The sequence below is a fragment of the Amblyomma americanum genome, chromosome 1 (genome assembly GCF_052857255.1).
Source record: "Amblyomma americanum isolate KBUSLIRL-KWMA chromosome 1, ASM5285725v1, whole genome shotgun sequence".
Classification (NCBI taxonomy): domain Eukaryota; kingdom Metazoa; phylum Arthropoda; class Arachnida; order Ixodida; family Ixodidae; genus Amblyomma; species Amblyomma americanum.
The window spans coordinates 11,546,974-11,570,790 of NC_135497.1; the positions used below are offsets into that span (position 1 = coordinate 11,546,974).

The 23,817-nt window shown below is 46.0% G+C and overlaps 1 protein-coding gene across 3 annotated transcripts in view; it reads left to right on the forward strand.

Moving 5' to 3' along the window:
- Positions 1 to 719: 719 nt before the first annotated feature.
- The window catches only part of LOC144110057 (MICOS complex subunit MIC60-1-like), a 95,265-nt gene continuing 72,167 nt past the window's right edge, over positions 720 to 23,817 (forward strand). For 2 of the 3 annotated variants that reach the window (XM_077642867.1, XM_077642873.1), the window contains exons 1-3: positions 721 to 869; positions 1,518 to 1,582; positions 19,773 to 19,940. In XM_077642867.1, coding sequence (XP_077498993.1) covers positions 825 to 869; positions 1,518 to 1,582; positions 19,773 to 19,940 — 278 coding nt within the window. In that variant the 5' untranslated portion in view covers positions 721 to 824. Of the gene's footprint in view, positions 870 to 1,517; positions 1,583 to 19,772; positions 19,941 to 23,817 lie in introns of all 3 variants that reach the window. The other variant, XM_077642883.1, reaches the window with a different exon arrangement.

The following is a 23,817-nucleotide window of genomic DNA, read 5'->3' on the forward strand; positions in this document are numbered from 1 at the left end:
CATGAAATATCATGACTGCAGATTCTTCCTTACTAAACTTGAAACCTAATCTATCTCCCTCTGTACCACATGTCTATCAACTTCTGTAAATCTTCCTTGCTGTCAGCCATTAGCACTATATCATCCGCGTATATCAGTCCGGTAATGACTGTTTAATCCATTCTCCTCGTTTGAAAAAACCATGAAGCCGGTCGTGGAAAAAAGAAAGGTTGAAGCCTAGTCCGCTCCTCTCTAGCTTGGTCTCCAAACTTTGCAGGTACAGCATGAACAACAAAGAAGACAGAGGACGTCCTTGCCTAAGCCCCCGCTCTATCTCTACAGGCCCTGATACATTTTTTCCCATTTTATAAGCACTCTGTTACCTTTATATATATATATATATATATATATATATATATATATATATATATATATATATATATATATATATATATATATAATATATATATATATATATATATATATCTATATATATATATATATATATATATATATATATATATATATATCTTTTAAAAGGTTAATTAATTAAACAGATTCTACGCCAGCGCCCCGCCACGGCAACTGCTTCTAACCCCTCACGGGGAGAGCGCTGATTTTGCCACTACACAACTAGAGTGTACTAGAATTCTAGTACACTCTAACACAACCTTCTAGAACAGTAGCATAAGAAACTCGCATAGACGGTGGCGCTAGCTTTTCCTCCAAGTAGTATTTGGAAACTCTGTGACCCCTTTCCCCCTGGCATCACAGGACTGGCATGTAAGAAACTCTATGACTAGAATGCTTCCGGCTTCCGGCAATCGGAGGGGCCGGCCGAAAAAATGTGGCGGTCGACACGGCAGGTTTCATGGCGATGTTCTCGGCTGGTAAGCTTTAACGCGAATAATGGGGCGAAAAAAAAAAGAAACGATGAGCTATAACGTTTCGTCAGCCTTTCTACTTGTCAACTTGCTAGAGCTCGTTTTGATTGCGAGACGCGTAAAAAGACGAGGTAACCCTAAGAGTCGCGGGCATAGTTGTAGTCTCAAGGTTGAGTTCGTGTCAGTGATGTGAAAACAGCGCGGGAGGTACAAGATACAAGAGAGACACGCACCCTCCCGCACTATTTTCCCATCGCTGTGGCACGCTGACTATCCAAACCCGCCACCTTAGTCATGTTCGTGTCGTGCGGATGTGTCAAAGGCACAGGCTCTGTAGTAGGATGGCAAGTTGGGCTGGTTCGTAAAGGTTCATTTGCGGTGGAGCAGCGGATATGTGAAAGGCAGAAAAAGGAACAAGGACAGCGCTCGTTTGTGTGCGCCTTATTGTTTACTGTCTTTCGCCCATTTTCGCTGTACCACCCAAAAGAGGCACAAGCTGTGTAGTTTTCTAGGTTCTTTTTACGTTAGCTTAAACGCAGTGACAAATTTAGTTTGTACTGTGGTTGAGTTCAAGATAAGCTGCTGTGATTATGTAGCAATAAGCTGCGCTTGTTGGTAGAGGCGATGATGCAATGTTGGCTGCAATGTTTTCAGCTTCCTGGCAACCGGCACAAGGCCAGGTCTCTCGTCCGTCTGCAGTCGACAAGTTCCTCCGGAAGGTTGTGCATCTCATTCTTTCCTCTGTCTTGAACCCGATTGTCGTGGCAGGCCCGGCGTGTTTTGTTCTGCACAGGTATTGTGCAGATGCATTAAAGGGGCTCTGAAAGGTTGCGGTATGCCTGGGATGTTGAATCACGCCGCGTCATTTTTTAAATGCGCTTTGTAGAAGCCGAGTTATCTGTAGTCAAAATTTGAATATCAGCGTCTTCGCGCCTTTCGCTCTCCTCTCGTCACTTTTTGTACGCGCTCCTCCGTCGGCCCCACCTCCGGGGGCAGAGCATCCTGACCCGCCACAGCTACGTGGCTTATTGGTTGCAGCTGCCTGACGTGTGAAAGAATCTAACCAATAGCCACCTTTGAGCTTGTATACGCAGGTGCGAGCGATGGAGGAGGGTGCTAGCATGAAAAAGCCGCTGGGAAGGGCTCGCCAAATTCAGCGCATGATTTTGGGTCCTCTGCTGCGTGTAGAAGTGTATTACTTGCATCAGGTTTTCATAACACAGTGCTCTCCTCGAAAGGTGTTTCAGAGCCTCTTTAACTTTAGGTCTCCTTGATTTGGCTGTACTTACTGCACTTGTTCACAAAAGTGCTGTGCCAGTGCAGCACCAGTTCTTGTGGAGTGAGTGTAGCTTGACACTAGTGCTCTCGATGCAGCGGGCAAATCGAGTGCAAAAGTGCGGAAACGTTTGTCTCCTGCGGCCGTGTGTTGGTGTTTGTCGCGTGGTTTGACATATGCGCAGGATTGTGCAAGTTATATTGAACGCTGTGCATTCATTCGAAGTGGCGCATATCGTGCAGCGACCATGAAATTTGTTACTTCCAAAAGGGATTTGATACCACCCTTTCCTTTGCATTGTGTGAAGTGGCACAGGTTGACCGTCACAGAGCCAACAGGTACTTTGCAGCGACAACATACTTTGAATTCAAGAGATTATTCAGACTTCCGCCCGAGACGACCTTTGAGTTAATACGCGTGATTCAGGCTGTTGCCATTCTGTCCGGAAAGTGACTGTGGCTATCCGCAAGCTACAGAAGGAAATAGTTATATTGGACTTATCTGAACTCAACAACTCGTGTCCACTGTTGGCAGACGATGGCGGCGGAGCGACTATCAGAGACTGGCAGGTGAAGGCATGGGCTGATGGCGACCTTAAGGCCAGGCGCTATATGTGGCAGATGATGTTGACCGCAGCGAGCCATCACAAGTGTTGCGATCACCCACTCATTAAGAACACCTCACCGTCTGCCTCTTATGCAAACGCTTCATTGTGCTGTGTGTAGTAATAATATTTGCTCACAAAAGAGCAATGGCGCAAAGCAAAGTGCGAGGTTGGACAGAAAGATGAGAACTCGTACGCAGTGCACCTGCCAGCCAGTCGCTTACGCGCATACACAGATGCGTACACATGCGCGCCCATGCACACGCACGCACTGTTATTTCAGCTGTTTGGTGAGGACACGGCGCAGATGCCGCGTTTATCACGGGTACGCGGCCGTCTCAACCATGGTCTCAATGCCACTCAATAAAACAAGCATGGCCGTGGAGCCGTCTGCTACTTGTCTGCTATGGAGCGTGCCAAGCACGTTGCACTACTTGCCGGGAGGCTATTGCAGAAGAACTCGTGCAGCGCAAAGTCAAATTGAGTTCCGAAGTGCAGGTGGCTCTAGCTGCACTGTCTAATCGAGCGCGAGAGTGCTGCACCTCCTGAACTGGTGCAGAAAGTGCAGCCAAATCGAGGAGACCCTTTAAATGCTGACATGGATCATTATGAAACAGTTTTCTTTTGTCATCTAGGGGATGATGGAAATATCAGCCGCATGGCGTGATTGTGATTGATTTCATTCCTCTTGCTTATCTGCGTATTGTTGAAAACAGGGTGCAGATGATATTAGTTACTGTGCAGGCAGTCACATGTACAAACTTTTTCACAAACGCGCACTGTAGAATGCTTCTCTCAGCTAAACTGGTGATTTGTTCGAACTCAAATTTCGCACAGAAATGGCATTTGGTTGGCGGAATTGTTTTATACTTGATTTGTTTGGGGTACTTGCCTGAATCGATTAATAAAAGTAGAATATTTTTATTGGCTGTCGTGGGAATGAAATAAAACACGCCGTTATCTTGGCGATTGCACCAGTGACGTCATCTCATTTGTTGGCTATAGAAATTCAGCAAAGGAGAGATAGGGGGGGGGGGGGGGGGGGTTTCGCGAGAGGTTTGAAGACTTTTTTTTTTACTTTTTTTCAGCTGCTTTATCAGTGATCACAAGAAACTTAGTTTGGCCAAAACTTCACTAAATTTCAAGTCTTTCGTGAAGAAGCATCTTCAAACCTCATTTAAAACACCCACCTCCTGTGCCGAGCCGAATCTGTACGGCTGACAAACAAGATGGTGCCACCGATGCAATCTCTGCAGTGTGGGCTTGTTTTGTTTTGTCTTGTCCACAGACGATGCAAATATCCAACTTTTTTTGATCGATTCAGGCAAGTGCCCCACACAAATGTAGCATGAAACAATTCTGCCGACCAAATGCGATTTGACCTTGAATAATTTACCAGTTCAGCTGAGAGAAGTATTCTAGGGCATGCATTTAATTGCAGAATGCTCTGTATATTGATCCAAGCTTCTAAGAACAAATTTGTTCTCTCAGGACAAAATCCGCGTGACGTTATCCATGGTCATACTGCACAGCAGAACGTGACCACCCCCACGGGGGCTCACCCTCACCTGCCTCCATGCAGGGAGGTTGAGGTGAGGCAGGAAGTCCCATACCAGCCCTCTGTTGTCACCTCTGTTATGTCCTCACTGGCATAGGAAAGTGCAGTAATACCCTAAGTATTTACTTTTTAGACCTGAACTTGCTCCATTTCTGTACTCGGCATGTCTTGTATGCAAGTAATTTGTGTGCTCCAGTCCTTTTGCATAGTGATGTTGTTATTGGCTCGTGCCACCAAGGAACTATGAATGAGCATAAATATACAAATGTGGCAACTATAAACAAGATGCAAGTTCAAAAACACTGGTGTGCAGAGTGCAAAAAGAATGGTGTCATTAGGCAAGGTGAATGCATCTTTCGGTTGTGTGTTCCACTCGAGTACCGCAATACTGCTTTATCGAAACACAGCGGCCATGTGAATTGGGTGACCAGTATAGCCCAATGGTGCACATCAGATTGCTTTCTCTGATTAGGCCATTGCTCTTCATTTAACCAGCAGAGTGGTTGCCCCAAAGTGTGGCCCATCCTTGTGGTTGTTTAAAGGGAGACGTGGGTGTTTGGCATATTTGGATTCAATATACCCTAAATTAAAGTTTCAAGGTCTCATTCAATCTGAAAAGTCTGTATATTTGGCACCCCTTCCCCCGAAGTGCCGAAAGGGCAGCACTTGCGCGCTTCGCTGCCTGCAACTGCATTCCCCATGGCCGCCACCTTGATCTTATTCCAGAGCTGGTGCCCTTCCTACATACTGGTGTTACTCACTATTGTGATATCTTTTTGGAATGTCTGCATTTCAGTTTTCTGAGGACTCTATAATGACCTCTGAATGGCTAGTGCGTGCACTTCAAATGCCATTTTCTCAGATTCGCATTTTTTGCCAACATGACTAGCCTTATGGAACTTTCTGTTATGTTTTTATGGTGCAATTTTAATTAACCTTATACTGTTTAATTCCAAAAGAACTGTACTATGGAGCTATGCTATTTTTTTTTATGTCTGAGTTGAACATATCAAATTTTCTACAAAATGTCATTAATTATATTTGATAATTATGGAGCTTCGACAAAATTGAGCATTTTTATATGATGATTTATCTCAACAACGTTATAAATAGAAGAGCTCTGCATGGGAGGTCTTTAGGTACATCTCCATTTCAATCCATACGAAACAGTATTGAGGGAAAGTGTCTTAATGGCCTGAAGAAATTAATTAGGCATCAGGTATTTTCTCATAATGTGGAAACCAAACTAATTGATATTTACCAAAACTAATTATATCTGAAAACAGGAGGAAGAAACTAATACACGCCTAATTTCATTGCGATATCTCTAGTAAAAATTTTTATTTTAAGGCCCGTGTTTCCCGTTACCATATTTACATGAATGTAAACCAAGTTTTTTTGCCTACTTTGTTGGTTTCAGAATGTATATTCGGAACCAAGGTATGAATATCTTGTTGCTGCTTCTGCTACAGTAGCCTTCACCATCAGACTTGCAAGCTGTTAGGAGCCAATTTTTGGATAACTGCGCAGCACGCATGAGGAAAGTAGAGGGTAGTTATGAACGTGGAAAGAAGCCGGCGTGGGATGTAGAGAAAGAGTGGAGTGGAACGAAGAGTGGGCAGTGCGAAATTCATAGCAGCGGTGTTGGTGGTGGCAGCGGCTGCTGTGGAAGACTGCGTGCATTTCCATGGCGGAGCCTTTGTTGCGGTCGATAATGTTGCATGAATGGCTTAAGCGTTGCCTCTCAGTTAATATTGTCACGGATCTTTGTACTGTTCACGCTCAAAGCCACATACTCTCTGCTTTATCATTTTGTTTGTGACGCGAGATGCAGCCAGGTTTATCTCGATTGATCACAGCCACGCGCAACTGCTTTCACATTGTTCCAGACTGTTGTAGTTGCTCTGGCACCTTATCTTGATGGTGCCTTGCCAGCTTTAAATTGAGCATGGCCGAGAGCAGCAGGCATTCTGCTCGATGACTGCTGAGCACACTTGTTGCTAACGCTGCCGCAGAGTTATTCGGTTCTTTGTGGGTACGAATCGACCCAACAAACAGTTTCTTTTGAAAGCCCTTTTTGCTGTCTTCCCGACTTATAGACTGCCATCACCACTACATGACACCTGGTGGAGGTGCTTGGTAGCAGCAGTCCATGTACTGGACGCTGTGTATAAACCGTGACACCAGCCCTCTTTGTCTCTCACCGGAGGACCTGTCACCAGTCCACCGAGCCAGCAGACGTTTGCAAAGAAAGCTACCTGAGTTCGGGTTCCTACCGGATCACACCCAGCAGTGGAAAGAAGCATCAGTGTCGAACATGAGCCTGCCAACAGCGTCGACCCAGTCATCGTGCAGCAGCCCTAGGTAACGTCAACCTTCAACGGCACCCCCGGTGAAGATCTTGAAGAATGGCTTGATCAGTGCGAGTGCGTGGCAACATTCAACAGGTGGGAGGATGGCATGAAGCTCCAATATGTTAGTTTTGCCTTCGATGGCTCTAAAACGTGGTACGAAAATCATGAAACATCCTTCGCTACATGGGACCTATTCAAGAGGTAGCTAGTGAAGACTTTCATGTGTGTCGTACGCAAGGAGGACCGAGCTACTGCTGGGCTCTCATCCAACAGCCCAATGAGTCCGTCACAACGTACGCCTAGGAAATGACACTCCTTTTCTGGTGCGCGGGCCCTGAGATGACGGAGGAAAAGAAAGTAAGGTGTCAAGGATTGGCCTTGTTCGCAACCCTCCCAAGTATATTGACAAAATCATTCAAGTGTCCACCATAGCTCGATGCCCGAGCCAGTCAATGCAATCGCACAACCTAAGTCTCTGTAATTCATCTGGAAACTACGCTTGCAAGCAGCAAGAACTTGAGAGAGATTATACGTGATGTCGTCCGTGAAGAACTGCGCCGACTCTTGCCATTGCGAACACAGCCTCAGGTGCCGTGGCTCATGAACACCATTTGTGAAGAAGTTCAACAGGCATTGGGCATCCCACAGGCAACAACTCTGCCCCAAGAACCTCGGGCCATGGCTTATTTCGCTGCCGTACGCAGCCAAAGTCGTCCCGCCAGCCTGCGCCTGGAGCTCTTTGTGCCACCCCAGCAACCCCTGTCTCCCGCTCACCTGCCCAGTTTTCAGCAAGCTCCGCTAAGAAAACCAGACTTCTGGAGGGCCCCTGATCAGCACTGCCCACTATGCTTCCACTGCGGCGAGCCCAGCCGCATTCTCCGGCACTGCCCATACACCAGAATGGGCCTCCAGGATTTCGCCTATGATGCATCACGGCCAGAACCTGCCAGCAACCATGGGAGATAGCGGAATACTTGTCATGCTGGCTACACATAGAGCTGCCCATCGAGGTCTCTGTTCCCAACATGTGTGCCATTTCCATTGTCATGTTGCAGCCGTACAGCAAGTGCTCGAGAGTGGTATCCAAGCCCCTGTAGGGGAAACTAAAGACAGCAACCTCTTGAGTTGAGGTTGTTCACAAGCGAAATGCTGCAGATCCTCCACCAACCACGCAGCATGAAGACGTCACCCCCAGTATGCTGGTGCTGCACACAACAACCTTGACCATGGCGGTACCTGACTTCAGAATGATGCCGTCACCCAAGAAAGGCCCGGCGACGACTCGCCCTACCCGTGATTCACATACTCGATGAAACCTTGACTCGACGCCAAGGATGATGTGCAATATGAGAGCCAGGACATCGGACCTAGAAGTGGCTATCAACGGTCAGAAATTTTCCGCTCTAGTCGACACAGCAGCCAATTATTCGTTGATGAATGGAGCATGTGTCTTGCACCTGAGGAGATTCAACACGATAGCAAGGCGGGTGAGTTGGTAATACATATATTAAAATAACAGCACGGAAAACGGGGACTTCAAAAGTAGAAAACACAGGACAAGCGCTTGTCCCGTGTTTTCTATCCTTGAAGTGCCCTTTTTCCGCACTGTTATTTTTTAAACCTGAGGAGAGTCACGACCGCTTGGGATGGGCAAGAAATTTGCACTGCAGGAGGCCACCTTATTACGCCATCGGGATGGTGCACTGTGGGAGTGACTGTTAACAGGCACACCTATTCTGCGACCTTGGTAGTGCTACAGCAATGTTCCCACAACGTGATCTTGGGCATGGATTTCCTTAATGACCATCGGGAATCATCAACCAGCAATCCAATCTCGTCACTTTTTTGACGGACGAAGCCATCTTTTCAGTGACAACCCTGGAGCGCCACGTCAGCCTGAGTGTCGTGATGAACAATTGAGCGTCCCATCCACTCAAGCATTATAGTCACCATAGATGCCACAGAAGCCAAGAACATCGAATCCATCATCGAAGGGAACACGGAATTACGTCTAGGTAGAGGACTAGGCATCACCGCCCGTTTCCGGTATGGACAAGCCGAAGTGCTTGTGACCAACTTCGGCGAAGAATACTGACACCTGAACAGAGGACCCATGATTGCTTTCTTAGGTGAACTACTCAAAGTTTGAGACGCCTTCACTCTGTCTGACTGATTGCAGAATATTCGCCTATCCAAGAGAATTCGCCCACCCTCAACATCAGCCCAGCCGTGCCCCGGAACAGACAAGATCAAATACGCAATTCTCTTCAAAGTTAGTGAAAGCTCTTCGTCGTCGTCTTTGAAGGTCCAACAAACACTAACTGAAAACACCGCTTTGCAACTGATGAACACGCCAGACCTCTCCGCCAAAGCCCATACTGTGTATCGCTGTGAGAACGCCAAGTCATCTTGGATCAAGTTGAAAAAATGCTTCGATGAAGCTGTCATCCAGCCATCGACGAGCTCCTGGGCGGCACCGGTTGTGGAAAAGAAAGACTCCACACTTTGGCTCTGTGCCGATTACCTGCGCTTGAACAACATAACGAAGAAGGATGTCTACCCCCTCCCCACATCGACATCATACTGGACCGGCTCTGCAACGCCAAGTATTTCTCATCGATGGACCTCAAGAGTGGCTACTGGCAAATTGTGGTCTATGAAAGAGATAGCGAGAAGACCGCATTCATCACTCTGGATGGCGTCTTCGAGTTCAAGGTGGTGCCATTGGTTCTCTGTTCTACATCAGCAATGTTTCAGCAAGTAATGGATACGCTGCTGGCAGGCCTGAAGTGGCAAATTTGTCTAATATACTTAGATGGCGTAGTCTTCGCCTCGAACTTTGATGACTACCTAAAAAGGCTTTGAACAGTGCTGGAAGCAATCTAGTTATCCAGGCTAACTTTGAAAGCAGAGAAGGGCCACTTCGCCAATGAAGAGCTGCTGTTTCTAGGCCACATTGTAAGCAAGGATGGAGTACGCCCAGACTCGCAGAAAACAGCTGCTATTGCGCAGTTTCTGCTGCCGACTGATAAGAAAGCTGTGCACAGATTCTTTGGACTGTGTGAATATTACCAACAAGTTCTCGACAAATTTTAATGCATCTCTGAACCCGTGACCCAGCTGACAAAGGAAAACGTGCCATTTAAGTGGGAAGCACCGCAAACAGAAGCATTGAAGGAACTTCCGCGTCTTTTACAGTCCCCTCTGATCCTCGGGCTCTTTGAGGAAAATGCTGAGACTGAAATTCATACCGACACAAGCAGCATGGACCTAGGAGCTGCCCTCGTTCAGAAAAGCGACTGACTGGCGAAAGTAATTGCATACGCTAGCCATTGTTGAAAGCCGAGGCTAACTATTCAACGACTGAGAAAAAGTGCCGCTCCATCATCTGGGCTACATCGAAGTTCTGCACTTACTTGTATGGATGGCCACTCAAGGTGGCCAGCAATCACCACGCACTCTGCAGGCTTTCCAGTTTGAAGGACCCTCCGGCTACCTTGGCCGATGGAGCCTGCACCTCCAGGAGTTTGACATGACTGTTGTCTACAAATCTGTACATAGATTAGTGTAGGCAGGAGAAAAAAATAAAAATAAAATTGCCCAGCCTGCTACAAATCTTTACACAAGCACACTGATGTGGACTGCCTTTTTGGGGCCGATAAGCACCAGCAACTTCGTGCAACACCAACTCTCGGACCCTGACCTACATACAGCATCTTGTGCCAGTATCTGGAAGGCAAGGCTTTTTCTGTGCAAAATTGCCTCCTCATGAAGACCTTCGCCCCCAACAAGTTCAAACAGCTTACGAGAAGAAATTCTGCAGGCTTTGCATAACGAACCAACAACTGGCCACCTCGGGTTCACCAGCGCCCTACACCGCATAGAAGATAAATACTACTGGCCACGACTGCCAAAGTCTCATGTTACGTCAAAACATGGCGTGAGTGTCAACGCCACATCGCTCCGCCAGTCAGGCCAGCTGTAATATTGAAGCCTATACCACCACCAAGCAAACCCTCTCAACAGATTGGAATGGATCTCCTTCCCCCTTCTCAACTTCAACATTGGGAGCAAGTAGATCATCGTGGTGACCAACTACAGTCGACGACTGAAAATTCGGACTCCTGATTTTCTGGACATGCTTGATTATTCGGACTTTTTCGCGGCACCACGACATGGCCCATAGAGCCAATGTATAAGAGTGCCTGAAATTTCGGGCGCACCGCAACTGACTGCTCGATTTTTCGGACCTCGGATTTTTCGAGCCAATACCCAAGCCGACATATAATGTGTACAGTGAAACCTCACTACTTCAAACTGCAGGAGAGATTGAAAACTTGATCAAATAAAACGAAATTCATGCTTAAATTGGGCCTCTTGCGATACTGAAATTCTGCACGAGTTGGCACATTGTGTCCGCATGGTTTCGAATTCGTACGGTTCTTGAACGTCTTCTGCCGCACGAACTTTTTTAAAAGCAGTCAGAGTTCGTGGAACTCATCAATGCCGAGTCTTTTGTTTTGAATACGGAAAGAAGTAGCAGCGAAACGCGTGGGAGGCATACGGCTTCACGGAGACGGCGAGCACGGGAGGAAGTGGTGGTGCATTTTAAAGCGAGGTCAGCGCACCCGCGGCAAAATGCACCGCAACCCCGACTTTTCTATTGTAAAACCGTAAATAACTGGCGTTTAGATGACAGGCAAGACACCCCTCTTTATACACAAGCCACCGCAGAGTGCATATCGCCGAATACGATGCAGATTTTGGCTCCAGTCGCTGGGCCTAATGACGGAGGCCAACGCCGACATAGCGCTTGCTTCGGCCGTTTCTCGGTTCTTATTGTTTTGCCATCTTCGCGTTCTCGTTCTGGGCCCATCGTACTGTGGGTGCAATGCAGTTCCTGCAGCGGCGTGTTCGCTTTCCGGTTTAGACTTTGTCCCAACCCGTACATTCATCGGTGACATGCCGAGGGCAGCACAGCCAGGCCGAGTTTGTGAAAGTGGTCGCCACCTGTTGTCTGTGCAGGTGTTGCGGGGCGAAATTTAGTCATTAGGAGCTTTAGAATGTGTGCAACACAACTGACCTTTTCTTCCAGCATAATGGCAATAAGTTTGTGATTTTTTCGGTGAAATTTTATTTTCCGGACTGCCTGATTTTTCGGTCGTTTTCGCGGTCCCTAGAGGGTCCGAAAAATCGGTTGTCGGCTGTACTTGAATCGCTATGCCGAAGCAAAAGCCTTGCTTAGTAGTACTGCATCGTCGAGCAGACTCTTTTGCCGCACGGCACCCTAGAACTTCTATTCACTGATAGGGGAACAGCATTTGCAGCCAAGGTTACCCAAGCCATTTTTAACTACAGCCACTCAAGCCACTGGCGGACTACAACATGCCATCTGCAGGCCAACGGACTGACCAAGCACCTGAACAAAACCATCGCTGATCTGCTCGCCATGTATGCGGACACCAAACACGAGACCAAATTTTTCCCTTATGTCGTCTTTGTGTACAACACCGCTGTGCAGGAGGCCACCCAGATCACACCGTTCAGGCTCGTCCATGGCAGGGTGGCAACTACCATGCACGAAGCCATGCTTCCAAGTGTCACCGATGAGGAAAACATCGATGTCAGCACTTACCTTCAGTGCGCAAAAGAAACCCGGTGACTTGCCCACACATGGATCAAGAGCTAAATAACTTCTATTTTAAGTAGAACACTCGTCCTTAGCTTTCAAGCCTTCGTTTTTTTGTGGAAGTTTAAGGGCTCCACTGTATGGCTGAGAAGCAAACCGTGCAGTCTGGTTGCATTTCAAGGAAAAGAAATTTGCGTTATTGCCAACATGGAATGAAAGATATGTGTAAAACACCATTGATTCTTATGTACGACTGCCAGTTGCATGCGCAGGTGTTTCAAATGATTCGACTCAGCGCATTACCATATAAATGCATGTGAAGGCTGCACCTTTGTACGGCCCGCACCGTTTTCCCACAGAAAATATAAATAAAAAAGATTTGTTTAAAGGCTGCTGCCGAACTTTCCACAACCCACATGGGAATCGTCTTCAAAATGTACGCGGCGTGGCCTCTGTTATCAGCTCCGGCTGAGCAACAGTGTGCTTGATCGCGGAGGCCGCGTACGCGCACTGGAGCTTCCAGGTGCCGCCCGCGGATGGTGCCCGAGGCCATGGCTCATCATCATCGCTTTTTGTGGCCGTCAAAGGCATGGGAGTCGGGGTAGCATGTCCACCGTAGTTGTGACTTTCGTATGCTGCCGCCAAGCGTTACAATTTTATCACATGGACAAGCACCTTAATAGCTACATGGTTGTAGTTCTATCTCGAAGACTGCAAATGTGCAGCGGGCATGACATTCGACGTGGCCAAGAAGTGCATCCAACGATTGTGAAACCAAAAGGATGCAAAAAGCACGCTTTTTGAGGCAAGCCATGCAAGTTTCCTGAACTGGAATAAAAGCTGCTCTGCTATGTGATGGAAGTGTAAAACAACGGCTACGCGTTGACAGCACCTATGCTACACGACTTCCTCTTAGATGAGCCTGCACCTGGGCACAGCACCAGCTTGGAGCTGGAAGACTCCGCAAGTGACGATTGAAGGCAAAAGAAATCCTACGATTGGTTTGTTTTTACTTAAAATTTTTTTTTTCGCATATTGTATATATTGGCCGCACCCCAAAAATTAGCCTTCGAATCTGGAAAAAAAGCGTGCCCCTTACACGCGTTTATACAGTATTTGGTTTGTCGACATCAAATGCTGTAACTTCTAATTTTGCTCTAAGCAATTGAACAAGCCGAGGGTAAAGGAATTACTGTGTTTGTTTCACGTAGTGTGCAATATCGAAGGCCATATAAAGTAGTTCATCATATGTCCAAGGTTCTGACAAGCATCTTTCATAGAGACAAACCTCAGATAGCATAAGTGGGAACATCTTTCGCTTCATATTGCCTCTTGCCAAGTTTTTGTCCTGCCCCTCACTGAGAGCTCCACACTCCATCCGCGCAGGAAAAGTAGTTGGATTGGAGGGCCCGATAATAAGGCCTGACTGCCCTGTCCATGACTTGCAATTCCAAGCACAGTGTTCTATGCCGCTGCATGTTTTCTTCAAAACCTTAACCAAGGCTTAGAAGATCAACAGAGTGGTGTGCTCTTGTCGGTGCACTACTTTCACTACATTGCATGTCAATAGTATATACAGCCCCAACACATCACGCATCCACTTGACTGCATGGCATGTCAGCATGATAGAGTTTCATTGATGACCTGGCCTTTAAGGGTTTTAGATTTGTTGGTAGTTACATAGTGTTCAGTTCACTGCTGCCACTGCTTTCAACTGCTCACTGGTAGATTTACTGAGGCACTCTGAGGACAACTCCATCCATTTATTGTTCTCAGTAGAATCTCTGGCTCATAATGCATGTGTATGTAGCATGTGTCGCCCAGATTTAAAAAAACTTTACGCCATTCGATTCAAACTCACGACGTCCTTACTGCAAAACTGCGGGCTGCTACTGTTTTTTGAAGTCTATGGCAGCGTAGTGTACCCTCTGGGATTCGCTTGGAAAAATCAGTGTCAATGCAAGCATTTTACTTTCGAAATCGGCTGCTGATGGCGACTTCTGTATTTCTTTTTGTCCTCTTTTCTAGCTTATAAAAGCTTCGCAGGCATGCATTTTACTTCCGAAATCGGCCGCTGATGACGGCTCCTGTATTTCTTTTTGTCCTCTTTTCTAGCTTATAAAAGCTTCGCAGGCATGCATTTTGCTTCCAAAGTCAGCTGCTGGTGGTGACAGCCGTATTTACTTTTGTTGTCTTTTCTATAGTGTATAAAAGCTTCGCATGCATGCATTTTACTTTTGAAATCGGCCGCTGATGGCAACTCCTATATTTATTTTTTCCTCTTTTTCTAGCTTATGAAAGCTTTGCAGGCATGCATTTTACTACCGAAGTCAGCAGCTGGTGGCGACACCTGTATTTCTCTTTGTTGCCTTTTTTTAATTTTCTAAACATTCCGTTTTCAGTGAGAGCAGTCGCTTTGTGATTAGAACGTGATACCGTATTGATACATATTGATACAGGCCAGCATCAGTTTATCCCGATTGTCTGTTTAAATTGAGCTTTATGCAAACGATATGAGCTGGTCTTATTTGTCTTGCTTCGTTAAGTAATCTTGCTGTCTGAATTAGCTGCTTCAAAGATGGTCAGGGATGGATGTTGTAATGCGATAGTATTAAAGGCCCGGTTACCCAGGAAATCAGGCGTTGTAAGCGAAAAATAGGATCTCCCATGTGTCCTCCCGCGAAGAAGCAACCTAGGTGGGCCACCAAGGTCACGTGACCTTGTGGCGTCATTTCAACAGGTCTGCCCAGTGGATTGTGAGCAAACTAACCACCATGACAGGTGGGTGTTAAATTGATTGATCATGATAGGTTGCTCAGGAAGAGCAACCTGGTTCTCACAAGCCCTGCTGGTGGCAGCACCTTTCATCGCGGGGCAGGGGTGCATCCTTTAACCTCTGCACCATAGTGGAAAGAGTGGTGTGAGAACCAGGGGCCTATGAATGTGAAGTGGAGAATGACCAGTTTCACATGTAAGAGCATTAAAGGGGCTGTGAAAGGAGGTCTGAACAAAGATGTGATGTGCCTAGGATGCTAAAGGACGTCGCTTCACAAATATCCTCCAGCAAGAATTTTTTAGATGCGCTTTGTGGAAGCTAAGTTATCTGTAGCCAAAATTTGAATTTCCACGTCTTCGCACCTTTCCCTCTCCTCTCATCACTTTTTGCACGCTGAAATGTCGGCCCTCCTTCGCCGGCCCCTCGCACTCGTCTTCTCCGCTGGCTGCCGACGTGCGCAGGTCGCCGGTAGATGTGGAAGCGGGAGTTTTTAAAATTGCATTGTAAATTATCTGCTCGTTTTGAGGTCTTGTTTGCAGCATGATCGTTCGTTGGCCTGTACTCTACATAATGCGAGCATTTTATACACAACCTTAAACACCCTCTTCAGGGACCCTTTAACTCATTGATGCTATTGTGTCATCCTTAAAGCAGAGCTTAAGTGTCCCCTCCAGTTTTTTTTCTTCCCTACAGTCAGCTTTGTTTAGATTCTGTTGCCACAATGTTGAAAGCAGTTTTTCCGGGCAGCAATCTGGGATGTTGAGTGTATGGTTCAAATAATTTTGTAAGGCTGCGGTCACTTCCTGAAAGGTTCCAACATTTGTTACCTGCATGAGAACAGAAATGAAAATTACACAGCCCAACATGTTGGATAGGCATATGTGCTAGAATGGCACGTGCGGTATAGGGGAGAGGACCTTTGTCATACCCGTCACACAGGCAATCTCAATGCCCATCGAAATTTTTGAGGGCCATCCAGATGTATCGCTGCCACTTGGCGAATTTCAATGATCATTGAGTAGTGAGCGTGCAATCCAACAGATGGCACGAGGGATAGCAACATTGAGTAAAAAAAAATCGTAGGGTTTTAACATGGTTAAACTGAGTGGACGTGCGAAAGCATGTGTTTAGCCTGTGGTTGGCTCACGGTTTTGCCTTGCTGGGTCATCGACACGTCTGGCAACTATATTAGACTCTGGTTAAACTTTGATCGAGGTTAATCTGACCTGATCTGTTGGCGCCGCAGATGGAAGTTGATGAAGACGGTGATGTGCAATGCACAGCGCGAGTGTGTGTTGCAGTTTAACATAAGGCATGATCGGCTGCTGCAGTAGTCTAGTGCTCTTATGCAGTGGCCAGCAAAGCCGATCTGTTCGCACCACTATGGGTGACGCCACGAGATGCTTGGTTGGGTTTGACCCTATGAAGTAGTGCTTTCGCACTAAAATACAAAGTGAAGCAGAATAAAACCAGGCAATATTTCTAATCGAACCTTAGTTTGGAGAAAGCTATTCAACTACAGTTTGGCACAATGTAGAGACAGCAATGGTGGAGCGACGATGAGCATTTCGTTTCAGAAGCATTCACTTTTCGCCAGCGACGCTGCCCCAGATCAATGATTGTCTTTGTTGTGTTCTTAACTTTGCAGCCTTTGTGGGGCACTTCTTGGTCTCGGTTGTCGCTAGCTGTGCCAAGAGGCGAACATGAGAGAAACGTAGTGGAACGCTGTGATGCCGCATAGGAACAGTGTCGGATTGTTTACATCTGGCAACTGGACATTCAGCAAGCTGTCATTTTGACTGCTGATTAAAAATGAGTTTGCCAACTGGCTAACTTTGTCAAAAATTTTATCATTAAATCAAAAAGCTATTTTGTTACTTTCGAGTTTTTATCTCTTATGTTTTAACATATGATGAGTTCAAGGGCGTTCTCAGTGGCCATTCGTGAACCTCCATTGACTCTATGCCCATCGAGGTTAATGATCATTAAAAACCGCGGTGTCTGGCCAGTCCCTATAGAATTTGATGCCCATTGACTCGATGTGCATTGAAGCTGCCCGTGTGACGGGTATTAGAATGCACTGCGCTGTGTGCCAGTGTACAGTGCCTCAATACAGTGTTCCTTTGGTTGGGTGGCGACATCTATTCTCCAGACGGGAGACACCATTTTGAATTACTTGCATTACGCTGACCCCTACGATAGAAAGGTTGAATTAAGACTTGGATATATGGAAGCAGTACTGGATGCTGTCATGTGTTAAAGACATGAAAATACTCATTTCCGCAAAAATGCTTGGATGTGGCTAAATGGTCCCAAGCCACCAAAGGAGGCTCTATTGAGGTGCTCTATGCCAGCACCCTCCTTCTGATCCATGCAGCATTTTGGTGTTTGCGTACGCATGGTACGTGCTGTACCCCTTTCCGCGCGCTGCCACCACTCCATTCCGCTCGTGGGCTCCCTCCATGTGAATGGCTGTAAAGGGATGCAACCATATCCTCATTTGTTGTCCGCTACCCAACCGGCGCCCGGAGCACTTGTGTATGCACGCATCAGAGTCTGCACCCTTCTTCCCTCTGTTCAGCAGGAACAGACACACCACCACTTAGGCATAGCAGGAGACGGCCATTCTCCCACCTTTATTCTTGTAATTTTGTACCAATTCGCACAGCTTTCTGCTCTACCAAGTCACTTTGCGGAATACCACATAAAAAACCTACATTTGAAATGCTCACTTAATTCTGCGTAAACTTTCTGTGTATGATTAGTTTAATTCGGAGATACTTTTTACCAAACTTTATAAGTGTGCGTTCATTCTGGTAGAAGTTCTGCACCTTCAGAGGTGGACTGTGGTTACTTTAGAAATGTATCGTTTTGCAACAATACGTAAATCCCAGCTTATCCTGTGCGATGCTGTATTAGAAACCCGCAGCCAAGGGGCGATCACGTTCCCATGTTTCAGAGTTTCTGCGAAAAGAACACTGTTTGAGCATGGGTGCTGCTTCACTTGTTTCCTTGGTCTCAATGATCACTGCAAATTTGAAGTTCTTACTGTGAAGGAGGATAAATATAAAGAAAAAATACAACTCGTAACCCCTTTGAAAGCATACTGTTAGGCGCCCGTTCCTGCATTTAAGCGGAGTGATTGAGCGCAGGAATGCAGGAACGGGCGCATCGGAACATAAAAGAGATCGAATGCAGAGCGCTGTGGAGGAGGAAAGATGGTGATATCAAATGGAGTGTGAGGTGGAGGGCACAGTGCAAGTCTGCGGTGGCATTCGGCCCGAGCTCCATAGTTGCCGACCATCTGTTGCGTCTCTCTTGTACCTTTACGGTTTCGCTTTTTATATAACGTGGTGCGGCAGTAAAAAAAAACACCTAAAGATCTGTGCTCAAATTTCGCATTAGGAAGTATCGTAATTGACAGTAAATGTTTTCTCAAAATTTCAAACAAGAGGTCCACTGAAGGCATATTTGTTGCCTGATATGAAATAATTCTTTTCTAAGGTCACAGCTTCCTAGCAGCAAGAAAACTAGTCCCTTAGAGTTAACAAAATACCCCGTTTTTCCGCTATTACTGGGCAAAAAATAGCCAAACAAAGAATTAGAACCAGCCCAACCACATCCCCTACTGCGATGCCGTGTTCCCGTTTTCCGAATGAAGAATCTTCTTCGTAGATGGCACTTTCTGAGTGACATTATACACATTACAAGCTGCAAAGCTATCAAGACACTTCCAAGGATGACAGACGAACATGGTGGCAGGGAAAAATGCTTCATTGGTCACGTGTTGAAGCTTGAGCTAACACCATCTCGGATTTTGTTTTTCTACCCAGTGAGGCCTTGCTACTTCTAAAATTTTATTGTAGCCCTTTTTTTGGTGCTGCAAGTGCCTTGCAGTGTTCTTGACAAAGCAGAGCACATGCATTAAAAAGAGCAAAGAACGACCTTTCAAACAAGGCCCTGCACGCCACGTTATCTATATTCCACGCCCCTGTATGTGCAGTTTGAAAACAGTGTTCATGGCTCGTTTTACGGGGCTTGAAGCTGCACGCACTGGTCATGGACTGTAGATTAATCATTATTTTTCAATTTCTGGAGCACAGGTAAAAAGTTTCCAATTAGATTCTCTGTAAGCCCTGGATTTGAAAAATACAACAATGAGGAACCCCATTTCTATGACGAAAAGCACCCATTTTGTATGTCTCTTTCCTTGTCATCAACTGCTTGTGAGACATATGACTTTTTAAGCCCAAGAATAAAAAAATACAAAAATAAGAAACCCCACTTCTTTGGCGAAAAGCACTGGTCTGTCACGAGCCTTTCTCTCTCTTCCCGCGCACACACTGCTGAGCACGTATGTGTGTGCGAAAATACGGGCTGTGCCGGCTTCGTTGGCAGCCGTTTTGCTGTCATACGGTCGCATCTCTCCACCCGGGGGGTAATTCAGTGCTAGCATTGCAGACCAACTCCAGCTTGGGTTTTCTATAGTTGGGCTTGTTTGACTCTACTGGTAGTGTGCTCGTGTTCCCGCTAATTGTGATCTTTGTACAATGTCTGAGCTCATTACCATCTGAGCCCTTAACATGCAGACTCCAAGAGCCATTGACTTTCAGTTATAAACACCGCTGATGCCATGTTGTTGTGTCTTGAGGCAAACACATGTAGAACATGAGAGCTGTAGCCACCGCTGATAGTCGTTTTTGTCCTTTCAGGAGTTCTGCCAAGACCATTGTCATCACAGCAGGTGTGGCTGCTGTTGGCATAGGTGGCACATTAGCCTATGCCAAAGTCGACTCTGATTTTAGGCGCAAGCTAGAAAGCAGCATACCTTATGGAGACTCCCTTCTTGGCAGTATCCTGGGTCCAGCTCAAGGAGCCGTGTGAGTACTGCCTTGTCAACAGACAGTGTGGTCGTGCTGTGTATGCTTTCAGGCTCGGTGCAAGGGGCCAGTCTTAATGCATGATGCGAAAGTGCTCTGCCGTATCGTCAGGCACGTGAACCTTGTGTGTGCTGTGCATTGGGCATCAGCTCGCCTTCCCCTACATGAGCCTCGCCTACCTTTGTTTTCATACACCCGCTTGTTGGCAGTGGTGTGCTTTTTCTCTTTTAGTCTCTTTGCTTTATACACAAGAAATAAGTATCTGAAAAAACACGTTTTGTGCAAAAGTTATCAGGTGCTCATAGCTTTATGTTTGGGAAGCATACTATTGGAGCAACAGCTGTAGCTTTTGCAATTTTTTTTTGTTTTTGCAATGAAGAACATGGTACTGAGTGTTCCGTTGCTCAGACAAAATCGAAAAAATCTCTCGACCAAACCACTTATTCGCAATCAAATTTCACACGGAGGTGGCATTTAGTGGCAATTTTTGTTTTGACTAAGTTTGGATCGGGTACTTGCCTGAATTGATGAGTGTTAATCGAAAGTCCGCATCGTATAGTGTAGGTGGCAATAAGTTGCAAGTTTAGCTTTATCTACGTTTGGGTCAAGTGCCTGAATCTGAGAAAATTAATCGAAAGTCCGCATTGTACGCGGTGATGCCGGACCAGAAAAGATGGCTTTGCACAAGCAGTGCCACCTCTCGCCCCAGAAAGGTAGAGGAGCGCTCTTCATTTCGTGTCGTGCATTTGTCAGCTTTGTCATTCTGCCATCGACACGAGCTGGCGCTGCCAGTACAGCTCTTGCGAAAATTGCGCGCCGGGATTCAAACCCTAGTCCTCATGCACGCGAGGTGGACGCTCTACCTCTACGCCATCGCTGCATAAAGCGATATGCCCATAAAGTTATATGGGGCTTTCGTAATGCTACATAAAGCCTTCTTGACGGAATAAGTCATTCTGAAGTTATGAAACCAAACCAAAGCCGTTGAAGTAGAACTTTTTGCTGAGCTAGTTGGTTCATTCTGACTTAAGTAAAGCAGCGCAATGCCCGAAGGCCAAACGAAGAAGGGGCAGGGTGAGAGCTCTTTCCTGTTCCTTCTTCGTTTGGCCTTTGGGCACCTTCATTCACGGTGCTTTAATTACGTCAAACCAAAGCCCACCAGATGCAATGCGTGATGGACATGAGGTTCCAGAAAATGTTTAATTGATGGACAAGCATTCATTCTGTAGGCGTTTTACTGTATTGTTTTATAGTTTTAACTCTTACGAGGTGTGTTAGCTCAAAATTACAATTGATGTACATTCGGGCAAAGTCATGTTGTATTTACCAGTGCGGATGTACACTATACTGAGGTGCAGGATGTTGAGTGACGATTTAATAGTTTGTGAACTATCTGTGTAAAAGCCAGTGTCTTCTAGGAATGCCCTACACCTTACTTTCTGAAGGAACTGTAACATGACTTGTGCCATGTACATTTCATCAAGTATTTCAACGCATGTAATGCAATGGCCTCATAATGCTTGCTAATACAGCAAAACTAACTGCAAAGGTTATATGGTGTTAAGGCGAGCTACGTCACCTTTCTGCTGTTCAAGCCGTATGACGCTTCATAATTTTTATAGAAATTTTTCGGCTTCATTGGGCACATGGTCTCTAAACCATCTCTCGCCCCCCCATAACACTTACATGAGAAATGGACAATGCCATCAGGAGAGCACCCTATGAAGGGAGCTGGTGTGAAGTGACACCTGTCTTGCACGTCTCAAGTTCTTGGATAAATTTCTTGCCATTTTTGTATGAAATAGATACATTGCTATCTTTCGTGGTTCAGGCAACCATGGCTAGGGTGCAGATAGGTTCTTGTCTCAGGATTTGAGTAAAGAATGGATAAATGTGATGTGAATTTTGCATGAAGAGTATTTGCACAGACTACAGATGTATAAGCAAACTTGCAGTGAAGGGGCCCTTTTGATATCTGAGCCACTCTAGAGAATGTTGACTGTCACAAGCTCAATTTGTCTCCTGCCATTCTTTGTGTGCTATGCATTTCACATGCATGCTTCAGGATGCCTTTCAGCCTGCTGCATGAGCTCTTTAGCTTGGTGCCTAGGCACCTCCAGCATAGTATAGTTGAGTATGAATGGCAGGTGTTTTAAGCTGCACTGTTGAGAAAAGAAAAACACCATCAGAACAGCGAAAATTGTTAGCTGTAAAGGAAGGAGCACTAGGGTTCGCAGAAATGCATACAAATAAAATTATGGGTGAAGAAAACCTCGGCAAAGAATCAAGGTGTATAACCTGTCTGCTTTCATGGTCAATAAAAATTAAAAGTGCATACAAATCTAATAGCTGCAAAAACGGATTGGCAAGTGAAATCAGTGCATAAATTATTTTATTTCATCACCAAAAATATGTGAAGTTTCAGAAAAGAAACAACAGACTATGCCCCACTATGAAGACAATAAATAGGCCTCTGCTTTTCTTAGCTTCTGTCGGCATGTGTTTCGACATATGTCATTCGATTCGCATGTGAGCACCTGTTTACTGATGGGCTTCTGTGCAGAATGTCTGCATAGTCACATAATAAATTGGCTCCCATATGCAATCATCTTCAGTATGGAAGCGAATGCTGCTTGTGGTGACTGTTTTTTGATCAGAGCTTGGATTTATGACCACAGCTGCAAAACGTCAATGAACAACGCCAAGTGCGGAGAAGTAACGCCTTGCACTATGCCCTCAGAACAAGGTGTCCGGGAAGTTCACCAACGGCTGTACGAAAGCTGTACTGGAAACTGCTGAAACAAAGGTGTTGGATTCTGACGGCGATGACGGCACTGGCGAGGCTTTGTCGAATCTGACATGCTTGACTTGTTTTATTCTGACAGCCTCGGGGAAAGTGATTTTAACGGGTTTTAAGCCTGACTTCCGTGCGATCTATGAAAGGCCCAGAATTTTACTGCTGGACAATTAAACTTTTGCTGACAATCTAAAAAACCTATTTTCTGTTAAAATTCGTTCCTACGAACTATACGCCATGTCCAGACTATCTAAGCAAGAGTAGCGTGGCTTTTTGGGCTTGTTGGTACATAGTTCCAATACACTGTGTAGCGCAGCAAAAGACGAGGACACAAGAGACGAGAGACGAACACCACGAGCGCTAACTTCCAACAAATTTTATTCTCCTGAAGCATCACATTTATACACCAGAAAACAGTAATCACACGTGCGAACAGTATCGATTTCTTAGAAAAACGAGCTCTTTATCTGAGAGGAGAATGGAAGGTGTGCTAACACACGAGCATCCTGACCTATTTATCTTTTCGGCTTCAATGATTTCGCGCGTTAACCTTTCTCTACTTTTTCCTATCACAAGACTTTTATCAAAGAAAGGCTTACAGGATTTTGACTTGCATGCGAGAATGTGGTCAACTAGCGATCCGCCTTGCCCGTTTCTGACGTTGCGAGCATGTTCCATTAGGCGCTCGTTCAGACATCTCCCCGTCTGGCCGATATAGTGTTTCCCGCATGACAAGGGAATTTGATATACAACACCTTCATCGCACGTGACGTAGGGCTTCTGGTGCCTAGTTGCGCATCCGCGCGCTTTGTTGGTGTTGGTTTTTCCCAGTTTGCACAACGTTGCAAGTTTTTTCGGCGCCGAGAACACGACGGTCGCATTCGCTCGTTGACCAATTCTTTTTAAATTGTGGGAAATCTTGTGTAGATACGGTAATACAACAAGGTTTTTTCGTTCATGAGGAACTGGGTTTGGAGAACATTGATTGTCTGGTTTCATTCTCTTAACAAGTTTTTCCGCAACGGAAACTTGAACATGGGAGGGGTATCCGGCATTAGTAAGCCTATTGGACTGCTCTTG